This window comes from Phaethon lepturus, unplaced genomic scaffold (genome assembly GCF_000687285.1).
Source record: "Phaethon lepturus isolate BGI_N335 unplaced genomic scaffold, ASM68728v1 scaffold18738, whole genome shotgun sequence".
NCBI classification, from domain to species: Eukaryota; Metazoa; Chordata; class Aves; order Phaethontiformes; family Phaethontidae; genus Phaethon; species Phaethon lepturus.
This window is the reverse complement of record NW_010558481.1, coordinates 33,509-46,933: the sequence shown is the minus strand read 5'-3', so window position 1 is coordinate 46,933 and position 13,425 is coordinate 33,509. Positions and strand designations below refer to the sequence as shown.

General features: G+C 36.9%; 1 protein-coding gene across 1 annotated transcript in view; it reads right to left on the bottom strand.

The window, feature by feature from the left end:
* Positions 1-5,324: 5,324 nt before the first annotated feature.
* The window catches only part of LOC104615689 (succinate--hydroxymethylglutarate CoA-transferase-like), a gene marked incomplete at its 5' end in the record, with an annotated part of 38,157 nt that continues 30,056 nt past the window's right edge, over positions 5,325-13,425 (bottom strand). Inside the window, one exon of the mRNA XM_010293079.1 lies at positions 5,325-5,422. Coding sequence (XP_010291381.1) covers positions 5,325-5,422 — 98 coding nt within the window. The remainder of the gene's footprint in view (positions 5,423-13,425) is intronic.

Genomic DNA, 13,425 nt, shown 5'->3' with positions numbered 1-13,425 from the left:
TATATTAATAGATTGTTACATATGAACTCGTCTTCTCAAGCCTTGATTCCAGCACTTACCTCATCAAGTACTAAACTACGTAATGTTTTTAAGCAAACACTTCCTTTGCCTCAGCAAAAAGTTAACCTTTATTTCTAAAAATACTTTCACAATTTCCCCTTAGTGAATACTCCTACATTTGAGAAGTCAAACTACTAGCACTACACCACATTGTTATTTTTCACACATTGGCTTTACTTCGTCCTAACACTCCACAACCTGTAACTCCACAGCAGCCCACGCAATTTCTACTCTTCCTTGGTCTTTCTACAAAGATCTATGAGCCGCTGCCATTTTTCACCCTTTAATCAGCTTGTAACATCTACCTGTGCCATAAATCAGCCTTTCCGTGACAGGATGCATAGCTGTGAGTACAGTGGCATTGATTCATTCAGATTTTCATCTCTATCCTACAGAACAAGGGATATAAAGCTGCTTTATATGAAGAATAAAGCTACAGACACACACAAATACCTTCCTTTATTGGTAAGATCTCCCACCACAGAGAGAGCTGACAGCACAGCAGTACTCTTGTGTAGCTAACATTATACTAGTTCCCTAAGCAAAGTAAGGATCTATACAGTAGCTTTCATTCAAGCAAATTATTTTAAAATAACAAACACCACCACCAGCATCCCTGCCACCCAAAATTCGTATTACTCTTCCAGTGAAAGGAGAAAACATAGCCCTAGTAAGGGAGAAAGTGCTTTAAGCAAACAAAGCTGCCATCCAGGGTCAAGGGCTGGGTTGAACCCTATTTAGGAGCAGCACCAGAACATGCCCTTTGCTCATTTGAAAAGATGAAGATTCACTCCAGTAGATCAGACCTCTTCTTCCATCACTGCGCTTTGCTATTGCTCAACCTTACCATCAGTTTACACTTTTATTCCTGAGTTTTGCTGTTGGCTAAATCCTTTACAATTTGTCAACACATTCTGGTCCGGAGAAAGCCACAACTCATTTTGGAAGCTACCCTTCCCGAGTCTCTTTTTTGTCCTTTGACATGATTTCCCTCCCCAAATTTACATCAGCCATATAAAAATTAACTATTAAAAATCGAAATTGTTCTGAAATGACATGCTTAATAAAAGTATTCCAAGTTCAGTAGTATTTACAGATGGGAAATAGCAGCTGAAGCTAATATGAACCAGCAATGGCTGTATTTTTCAGCAGCTCTGAGCTTTATATACCATGTGCACTTTCTTGCTGCAGTTTGTTTGGTTTTAAGCTGAAGATTGGCCCCTCTGGTATTGTAGATCCCAATCATGTCTTGCTGTGTCATGTTCAGTAAAACAAAAATGTTTCTTCAGTAAGAACAAATGCTTACTGAATAGACCGCACCACCATAAAGATACCCTGAATATCAAAAATTGTGTTCAATAATCCAGTTGGACATGGAAGGGGATTTGTATCCAAACAGGGTTTTATTTAATTAATTTAAACTTAGTACCTTAGTGAGTCATAGAAATTTTCATCAAAGGAAAATTATCTGGCACTGATGTATCCGAATATATTAAATAAAAGCTTTCTGTTCATCAAATATGAAACTTGAATGTGGTGTCTAACCAAGTAATATCTATAAATTATGTCATCCAGGACAACAAAAATGTCATCAGTATAAACTCCGTCCTTTTAGCATATTTTATTTTATGTAAAGAAAAACTGAGTGTGGCCTGAAGCATCTACTTTCATTCAGAATGGGTTTGTAGTACAGATTTACACAAAACGGATTTCCCAGTATTGCTTGTAAGTTTTCATAAACACACTAGAATTTCAAATTTCACAGGTGTCATACATTTCTAATACAGATTTAATCAACTACATGTGTAAAAGTTTGAATTCCGTGCAGGTTTCTGCACATGAAAACACAGTTTGAAGATAGCATTCTACTGCACACTGAATGTGTTTGGTTTTGTACAATCATCAAAAATAGCACCAGCACAAATACAGTAGTTTGTGCCCGTAACTTTCAAAATTGCACAAGTTAGTTTGATTTCAAGGTTCAGAACTTTGCTCAGAAGCATTTCAAAGTAATCAGCATTAAGTCATTTAAGTAACAATTATTTCCTAGCAAAAAACGAAAAGCAAGCCATTCAGAAGTTCTTTATACAGGAATCTTCTCTCAGATCTTAAAAATCACAGCATAAAGCATATGATTTTGTCTCCCTTTCAAGAGGTTTACACTGTGTGCCAAATGTGATATTATTGTGTATCTTTGGTGCATGCCACATTTGTATTACACTATATTTATCTCCTTAATAAAAAAATAACTTGGATAAAATACACACATTTTAGTCAGAAACTTCCATCTCTTCCACAGTGATCTCTTCACTGCCTCAAAAATTATAGTGTTACATGAAATATAAAGTACTGAAGAAAATGAATGTTACATATGTGACAGACTTAATGAAGATTTAAGTTTTGCTCAAAATCCTGTGCTAGTAATACATTGATTTCATGGCTTTAATATTAAGACCTTATTGACTGGAGGCATGGCCTCAGTACCCAATAAAGTTATGTGATCTGCAACAGTAAACCACTGAGACATTAAAATCAGTAGCCAGGTTGTTGGAACAAACTACAATTCACAACATGAAATTCCTCTAAGCTGAATGGAATATATATTGCTATTAGTTCTAGCCATTTTTAAAATGTCAGATACAGGATATAATTTTAGTATCCTATTATTAGAATGCTTTGTGAGGAACTGTAAATATGTATTAACATACCTCAAAATTAAGCACGTCAGTGATATATGTAGTTATTTTGTTGCTGCTGCTGCTCAAATTCATTATAATTTGTCTACTGCATCAGCAGATACCTCTAAGACCATCCTGCAAGCACATTCAACAGCTTGTTTACTGAAGGGAAGTTTCCACAGAGCGCTGTTATACTGATGTTATTGTGCTGATTATATAGCTACCACAAAGCAATACAAAACCAACACCATCTGTTATAACTTTTTTTTTTCCAGTTCATAATACTGGCATTTTCAATTTTAAGAGAAAAAAAAATCATACTCTAGGTTACTAGGGTATGCTTCAAATGATCATGTTACTTTTCGTATATTAATTCCTTGTCATCTGGTCAACAAATAATTCAACATTTAATAAAAAAACCAGCATGAAAAGTGAGCAAGATTCTTTTTTCTTCTTTGCTTTGACCACTTTTCTACATGCTGTCTAAAACAAGGTTTTCTACTTTTTTCAGAGCTAGTTTCATGGAATTTTAAACACAACCCAGTCACATGCTCATAAATGTACAACATGGAAGATTTTACTATTAATAATACATTTTTATTTTAAAGTAACTGTCAAACAAGCATACAATATGATTCTAAAGCCATTTGAGTAAATTTTCACTGTAACAACAAAAGGCACATTTGCTTCTTTGGAGTCATTGACCACTTAAGTCTTTGAAACAAAACTGTCCCTCTATACATCAGAAAATGGTTTTGAGAAACTGATGAAATAATATATGACCAACTTCAAATAAAGAAAAATAAGAAGCAAGTTTTAGCATTTTTATTTTAATCATGCAAGAGAATGACTAAGCTTGAATGAATTGTTAAAAGCCCCCAGTGAATCAACAGAACTTACTAACAACGATTAAATGATTCCTATAATTACATTGCCTCAAGTCCTGGTGAGGTGATGCGAACATCTGGATTTCCAGTGTAGATCTTAACACAATCTTTTAATAAAATCCATCTTCATAATGGCCACTGAGGAATATTGCTCTCATAATACAACTTACATGCAATTATTCAGTATAACACTTGTAAAGCTTTTCAATGATATGTGAATGACAGAAAATACAAGAATCCTGGTTTTTTCCATTTTTCAACATACTTACCTTTATTCATGTGGTACTAACAACATTGTCCCCTTTTTAAGTTTATACTCCCATTTAATTTTGTTTGGTATATTTTGAGGTGTGCATGAAGTTTCTGGCGTTGTACTGGAAGTACTAACTTTTACCCTACTGACACCAGGGTCAGAATGTAAAAATTACTTACACTACAGTTACTTTGATCAGTCATCGCTTAGTGTATATGTGCACTATACATTTGAAGAGAAGTGCCTTTAAGGACTGTACTCAACTTCATGTCTGCTCATGTTCCGAGATGGGACATCCTATGAGTATGTATCATTCACATGGCAGCAACTGGCAGTCCTAGGACACTAGGCACAAGATGTTTCAGCTACCTCAGTCAAACACTGCTTGACTTTTTATTGTTTTGTTGTTTTTTTTTTTTAATAGAAAGAAGGACACTGGTAACAATAATTGCCACAAGCACAGAGTTCTGATGTTTGCCACTGTTCTCAGCAGAAAATAAGTCTATTGGCAGAATATCAATCCTACAGTTATGCCCAGATCATGCATGGTTATCTTTCAACAACCTACTCAAACGTGATTATCTGACACTAAGTACAGAAACTTGATTAACTCCTTGTTTATCTAGGGCATGCAAGTGCCATACTCTGTAGATCTGCAGTATTGCTTCCAGAGCATCCGGAGCACCACCACAGAAGACTATCTAGTGTTTATGATACATAGAACAGACTTGTAACACTATCTACCTTGAGAATTGACATTTGGAGACCACATCCCTGCATCTGTAGGTGATTCAAGACAGGTTAAGTAAACACCTATTTGGCCAGCATTTTTCTGAGGTGAAGACACACATTCTATGTATCCCTAGAATCCAGATACTAAACTACTTCTGTCATGCTTCCTGCACTACTGCAACTATCAAAGATCTTGGATATCAGTGGGAATAGCAGCACATAAAGCTTTTCCAGAACCACTAATGGCCTCTCTCCAGTTATTTTCAGGCAGGATGATTGAAAAGACAGTTTGTTAGTTATCTGGATGGCTTCGCAACTCCCTCTTTTAAAGAGCGAATATCAATATCAAAGCATGGGTGAGACTTCCCACACATATCTATGGTTCCGTCATCCAGGTGTCAGCAATATGTATATTACAACTCTTGAAGTAACTGAAAGTGGCCATTAACAGGTTAGCCTAAATTGTCAATTTATTCATTAGAGATTTAGGATACCATTTTTTTTTCTGTTTCTTGGGCATTGGCCTTGCAATCCTGGAGTGAGATATCTGAATGACATAAGCACTATCATTTTCTTAGATTCCCAGAGATAAGACCTCTTGTTGGACTCAGGAGGGCATGCATAATAGATGTGTTAGCAGAGGTTAGCTTGCTCCGTGCAGCACCAAGTTTTAATATGTGGTACAAAGATTCTATTAAACTTCTAAGTTGAGCACTATACCTCATGTCCTGTGATATGCATGAGACCAGAAACAGCAGCTGCAATGGAGTCATATCCACCTCTCTGAACCATTGGACCAGTCTGACCATAACCTAAAACAGAAAGAGAACAATTAGTAATTCAATCAAAGACAAGTACAACAAACACATATTACTGTTTTAGTACAAAAAGGAACCAACTAGCATTTCTCATCAGCTGTTGTTGACAAGTTTTCCAGATTGTACAACCAATGAATATTCTTGTATTCTATTTATTCCTGCACACTTGTAAGAGTAAATGGTTGGATTTATCCTGTGCGGGTTAACGATGTGTTTGATCTTAATTCTAGACAGATTCCTGGCCCTGCTATGTTTCATTCACTTTGGATAGAATTCCTTTTTTAATTTGCTGGGTCACTGAGGTGGGATTCAGATGTCATTTCAGAGGCTCTATGGTATCTCTGAAAGCCTCCAGCTGCTGCCCAACAGGGCCCATGTTGCCTGTGTTGTATCTCCATTCTGCCGTAAAAAGATATCTTGAATACCACAAACAATACTAAAATCATGACACTATTGTTTAGACACATGAATTGTTGCCCCCTTACTTCTCTTTATTCCACATCTAAACAGCGCTACCTTCAAAATAAAACATTGTTTACAATGGAGGGCAAGGCTGGCCCTTTAGCAAGTACACACAGTTTGCCAAGAGTTAGTAACAATGAAATGCAAAACAAAAAAAAAAATTTATGGAACTACATAAATACAGTTTTGTTCAGCTATAGAATTAACTTAGAATTAACAGCTGTAGCCAGAAGGCTGTTCTCTTGCTTTTCTCTGCTTTAACTCATCATGTTCTTCCAACAACAACCACAAAATCTTCCAGTTGAGGAGGTCTTGCAGGATCAACTGAAGAGGTTACAAATACAGATATCAATCCTATTCCCTTGCTAAGGATTAATCCCTGTCAGTCACAGTATAACCTAATAATTTAGGGCTGAAATTGGACACACTTAATGTACTGGGCCTGTACAATGTAATGACCTTAGGAGGTCCAAGAGACAAGTCAGGTTTTCTTTTATGGAACCAGTGACCACCAACACAGAGGGGAGAAGTCAACAGGGAAGGAGTAACATGTTTGGATTGCTATTATTAGAATTAATAGAAACCATCAGAGCCCTTAAAGAGGTAGCAAATTCAAAAGCTATTCTCATGCTTTCTTTTCCCTTTTCAGATGTCTCTAGGAGAAAACAGGGGATAGCTGTCATAGACAAGATACCTAGTTTGGCTGGCACCTTTAAGGCAATGTTTCATGTATTACTCTTAGCTGTGATGACAGTATTAAAATAAAAATATATCAACATATACTGCAAGATAAAACATTCTGAATCTCTTAAATGCCTTTTAATTTATTCTCCCAGAATAATCTTCTCTAGATACAGACAGTCTGTTTGGTAGACGTGACAGTCTAAACATTAACTTTGTTGATTACAGCACACAATTAAAAATCATTACTCATTGGGGTAATCTTCCTCAGTTCCTCCACTTGGACCAATGCTGTTATGCACAAAATTCATAATTTACTTTTAATGTACAGTACAAGAGAATAATGATTACTTCAAAATGGAGTTAAAGCACTTCGTTACTCCACTTAATATTTAGTGAATCATACCAAGCAAAACAATATCCACTAGCCATACCTGTTTCCCCATGACACCACAAACTATCTCAATTACTTGATATTCTTACGGAGATATCAGATCCACATTGTGCAAACCTGAGAAGAAATTCAACTTCTACAGTCAGTGTCACAGGGAATATCAGGACACTACAGCCAGCACATTGACTTTGTCTGTGTAGCCTCAAAACAAGCATTTCAGAAGAAAGGGTTCAACACTTTTCTTATGGTCAAATCTGTATCTTATTGACTTCACTACTCACAAGAGAGAAGAAAAAAAACTACCAGTTTACCCAGTTTCATTCGAAATCATGTCTCTGACAACAGCTGAGACCATAAAGAGCAACTGATGACACTGCCTTTCATATTTACACACTTAAGTTTACAGAAAATAACAGTGTTCTCATTTTCAAACATAACAGGAATAACAAATAAAATACAGAGGATCCATCCAAAAATGCTCTGAAGGGCATATACCATTATCTCATTGGAATGAACCACTTTTAAAAGCATTAAAACCACTTAAATGTGTGGGGCCACTTCAAAAACAAAATCTTGCTCAATTAAAAAAAAAAATCAAAACAACTTTAATTGAATAGTGAAAAGCATATTGAAGTAAGTGAGAAATTATGTACTGGCCTCAATTATTAACAAAGAAAAGACATCTCAACATGTCTGCTCACACAAATGTTTTCATAAACAGAAAACATCTGAAAATTAAACATTTAGTATGCAGACAGAACAACTATAAAATGCTTTGCAATGCTCTTCTGGTAAGGACAAACACCCATCTCAAACACTATATTCACAAAAGGTGACAGGCAACAAGTCATACATTTTTTTAGTGATACTTCAGAAACACAATTTTTTACGTCCTTTTCACACATTATAGCAGCCTGGTTTCAAAATAAAAGTTATTATGTAATGGTTTTCTGGTTAAAATCAAGAGTTTAAGGCATGTTTAATTAGTTTTCACAGGTCACAATAGATTAAAATTTTTTTAAAAATAGATAATTCTGCTTTTGATCCAAATTCTGAATTGACAAAGCTAGTGTGGGGACAAAATCTGTTGTTATTGGAAATGGTTTGTCCCAGGAACTATGAACATACAAGATGCCTAGAAGAAGAGGTATTCATCTAACTGTAAGAGTTAAGAGACAAATAGCTATTTCTTAAAAATGAAAGATCTCATTATCCAGACAAAAATCAAAGGCTGAACATTATTATTCTAGTAAACTACATAGGTCAATGGAGCAACCCAGTGCAGATGTTTTAGTAATAATGATGAACACAAATACAAAAATGTCGAAGGAGAGCACAAAATTACATTCAGAAAATTTTCAGCCCAGTGCACAGACCTCACCATAACTGTAATATACGCACGTACATATATACGTGTGTGTGTATGTATATATATAAAAACACAAAACAACTCCTTAAAGATATAAAAATGCCTCCTGAAGTTTATGTTTGTCCAAACACCCTGCATTCTCTCACATTTGCATGCTGAATTCAAAAGTGTAGATTTGCAATCACACACACTTAACCCTAAATATAGGTTCCTGTTTAGTATAAAGTAGTTAGTGGCTTATCAGGTTTAGATACAATGGAAAATACTTTAGCTAAAAAGGTAATCCTTGTTGAATACAAAAAGAATACACTTTACAGCGATGACCTCTCAAGATGAAACAAGGCAAGTGATTACACTCTTGCTCTGATCTGCCCTCTAGTGGAGTTTACCTCCCTAGGCTACAGTCAGTATTTAAATAGTCTCTACCAGTAGAGAATTTATTTTAGTACCTTAAATCCAGTTAACATTTTTATTTTGGGGGATATATTTCAGAGGAGAGACAAAAGAATTTAAACTTTATTTAATAAAATCGAGAGGTTTCTACATCATTTCAGTTGGAGAGGGAGTTGCATAGATGCCTAATCTCATGTAAAGCTCTAGATTTGTATAAAAGAGAATCTGGAAAGAACAAAAGAAAGTTGCACACACCCCCAAATACCTATGCGACTCCCAAAATCCCTATTCCACACCTTGCACTAGGAATGCACAACTCATTCTGATACCTGCTACATCCTCACGTACCTAGGTCTGAAAATTGTTGCAGTATGAGCCGTTTTTATTCTACTGCAAAAAGCACATCAGTTTCACAATCAAACTGGTTACAAGCCACCATAGCCTCCAGTCAGATCACAGAATCACAGAATGACTAAGGTTGGAAAGGACCTTCAAGATCATCAAGTCCAACCATTAACCCAACACCACCATGCCCCCTAAACCATGTCCCAAAGCGCCACATCCCCACGTTTTTTGAACATTTCCAGTGATGGCGACTCCACCACCTCTCTGGGCAGCCTGTTCCAATGCCTGACCACTCCCTCGGAGAAGAAATTTTTCCTAATACCCAGTCTAACCCTCCTCTGGCACAACTTGAGGCCATTTCCTCTCATCCTATCGCTAGTTACTTGGGAGAAGAGGCCAACACCCACCTCACCACAACCCCCTTCCAGGTAGTTGTAGAGAGCAATAAAGGTCTCCCCTCAGCCTTCTCCAGGCTGAAGAAGCCCAGTTCCCTCAGCCGCTCCTCACAAGACTTGTTCTCCAGCCCCCTCACCAGCTTCGTTGCCCTTCTCTGGACATGCTCCAGCACCTCAACATCCTTCTTGTAGTGAGGGGCCCAAAACTGAACAGAGTGTTCAAGGTGCAGCCTCAGCAGTGCCGAGTACAGGGGCACAATCACTTCCCTACTCCTGCTGGCCACACTATTTCTGATACAGGCCAGGATGCTGTTGGCCTTCTTGGCCACCTGAGCACACTGCCGGCTCATGTTCAGCTGGCTGTCAACCAGCACCCCCAGGTCCTTTTCTGCCGGGCAGTTCTCCAGCCACTCCTCCCCAAGCCTATAGCGTTGCATGGGGTTGTTGTGACCCAAGTGCAGGTCCCGGCACTTGGCCTTATTAAACCTCATACAGCTGACCTCGGCCCATCGATCCAGCCCGTCCAGATCCCTCTGCAGAGGCTTCCTGTCCAACTTGGTATCATCTGCAAACAAACAGATCTCTATGCATCTATATCTCCTAAAAATTGTCATTGTCAAAGCATTATTTAGTCTACATAACAGAGCAAGCATTTGAAACCACCAGAAACACAAACTCTAGCTGTCCACTAAAGGACTATTTGCTTATTCACCTTATTCACCTGCACCTAAAGTTTCCTGTTGCTGTCCTAACCTTGCAACCAAGTCTATCTTCTATGTAAGAAAGAGTACCTTTATTTATTGTCTTTATCTTTTTGGGAGCAAGAAAAATGAACTGGGTATGAGACAAGGATGAAAGAACAAGTTTAGCTGATACAAAGTAGCCAGTGCAAGGGAAACACAGGCCTTTATGGCAAGCATGTATAAAGTGAATGCCACAGTTTTCCACCAGCAATCCTGTATCCTTATCTCAGACAAGAATGGAGAAAGTGAACTTACTGGCTATATTTAGCATCCCATTTTTCATAACTTTAAGTGGTTAAAATAGTTTATCTTTTTTTAAAGATAAATTTGCAGCTGGAAATTTTGAAAGAATATTCTTAACTAAGATCTTCACCATCTCTGCTAGTCAGCAGCATAACCGACAGTGTATGAATATTTAAAATGAGACATGCTTAATGTGACATTAAAAAGAATACCTCTGATCCTGTGTCTATTTTTTTCATATTTGGGGGAATAAGACAATTAAAGTTTCATAAAATGAGGCTGCTAATATGGAATAATACAGCTCACAGGTGTTCTAGAAAAGCCTCCAGTTGTTTGATGGCCAAATCTTTGATACAGAGCAACAAGAGAAGACTCACAATTACGACCAAGGGAAGGACTGAAAGTATTCCTTTTCCCTAGATTTTTCTAGGTGGATCAGAGAGACCTAGTAAAATAAATACACTTTTCAATGGGAAATAAATCTTAGCTACTTCTCCAGGGTTGGTGTGACATTCCTGCCCTAATGAATGGGAGCCAATTAGTCTGAAATGCAGAAGTCACCTCTGAAACAATGAAGCTAATAATTTCTGTGCTTAGTGCACCAGTGCCATGTGATGGCACTCAAACTTTGGAACATACCACAGGAAAAATGATAATATTTGCATGCATCATATGGGACAAAAGTTTGGGAAAAAAATAACATGTCATAACAAACTACTGCTAGTTTACCCACTTTAAAATGGTCAATATATTTATCATCTAAGAGACACATACTTGCTTTGGAATCTACCCTAAATGATTCTGTTCTAAGAAACAGAAATAAGTATTATGAAGTGAGAAAGGTCAGGCTGAAGATTAGGAAAAATGTAAGAACAGTAAAAGCTGTTAGACTGCACAAAAGTGTTATTAGTGAAGCTGCCAAATGCCAGATGCTCAAAAATGTCACACTAAATTTAAAAATACTAGCAAAAACTGTTTCCCAAAAGAAGTCTGTTAGAAAAACAGACTAATGTGTCTTTCCAGGTTTAGCTTTATAATACCATGTCATCTACAACATAGCTTTATTTCATTTCTGCCAGATGACAGTGGGATTTTTAGCTACATTTATGGCACATTCTTCATAAATTTTAAGAAAGCAGGCAAACCAAACAAACAACTTTGTCCCAGACAAAGTTCCATGTGTCTGTAGATCCTATGCTATTCCAAGATGTGTACTGAACACACATTTGGACACCCCGTTTCCTTGCTTAGGAGTTACTGACGATATGATGACAGGATTCCTAATATGTGTATAAAAACAATTCATTTCTGCTAGGAGCTGCCTGAAAGCATCTGGGATAAACAGACACCAATGTGTTGCAATATCATCACTTAAAGGACAATCACCCTAAAACCCATATTTTTACACAGGTTACCTTAGATTCATTTGTGATTTTTACAAAGGTTAACAAAAAAGCTTCTTCATTTCTCAGGTTGTTGTGTATTTGATTTGTACTTGATGGAATTTAACACTTTCCCCAGGATAGTGGGTCACACACACAGTTGTACCTTCCACAAAACAACAGAGAACGAAGTAAATCTTAAAAAATTACTAAAAGCACAGGAACTGGAAGGGAAGCAAAAGAACTTGTGCAACACCTGAAATTGCTACTCTCATTTCTTCAGTACAATTTGCTTTCAAGCTAATGATTGCCCTGTAATTAACTGCTACAGGAAAGGATAAATATGATTTTCTGTGTCATAAAAAGAAAGGTCAGCGTTTCTTATTATGACCTTTGTCCAAAATATTTGTATCACATGCTAGAGAAAACCAAAAGCCATCATTTCTGCACTTCTTCATGATTTGATAGCATGATAAAACTTTATAAGACCAAATATAAAACACATTGTACTAAAAGGAGAGGAAAAACCAACACGGAGACATGCTGTCAACACAGACCAACTCCCTGTAGCTCAATTCTCACATGACAAATGACATTATAAAGTCAGCCTGTATAGGATATTCTGAGCAAAACATAGAAAAATATGTTCAACATAGGCATTTCTACAAATAGGGCCTAAACATTGTCACAAATTCAATCCAGATAGATGGCTATCCCTGCTGAATAACAAATTAATCAGAAACACCTTTTGACTCGTTCTATTGCCAAAAGAAAACATTCAATTAAAGACAGCTTACATCTTTACTTAATAAAGATTAATGAAACAAGCAGAAGAACACAAGCAATTCTCTGTAATGAGAAAAGCCAAAAATCTAACAGACACATTATATGAAACTTTGCAATGTCAGAGCTGCCAAATACGTTAGCAAAACGAGTAACGACTTTTGGAAAATGCTTGCCATGTGTTGGTCAGAAGGAAAGGAAGTACAACTTCCTGGGTAGGCAAGCTTACAGGAGATCAGAACCGATACAAAAAAGGTGAAGTCAGAGCAAACTGGCAAGAGAGATGAAAGGAGTTAACAAAAAAAAACCACACCACCTTAAGTCAGCAGGCATAAAATCTGAACAACAAGCTGATAAATACATTTCATTTCCCAATTGATGACTGTGAATGTGTACAATATAGCAATTACTTTATTGCTTTTACACATGCTGATTTAGACATTCTAACCCTGTATTTTAAACAAAATCAGGTGTTACAAATTGGAAGGCAAAGATAAAACAAAATTATTAAATCAAATGCAAGACTTTTTGCTAGGATTTAGCTACTGAAAGATTGGAAGGGGGCAAACAACTGCCTCTGCCAGTTGTTCAACTCCATTCAATTTTCATGTGATCTGGGTACCCAGCCTCGCATGACTCCTCTGAAAATACCAACTTCTGGGACACAGCCATGGACCATTTCAAACAACACAAGCTTGGTTTTCAACAGGCTTTTAATCAGGTCTGCAAATGTCTGGGCCATATTTTCTAGCTTTTCAACATGCCAAATATTAGTTACAAGAAAGCAATTCTTCCCTCCGTAACCTA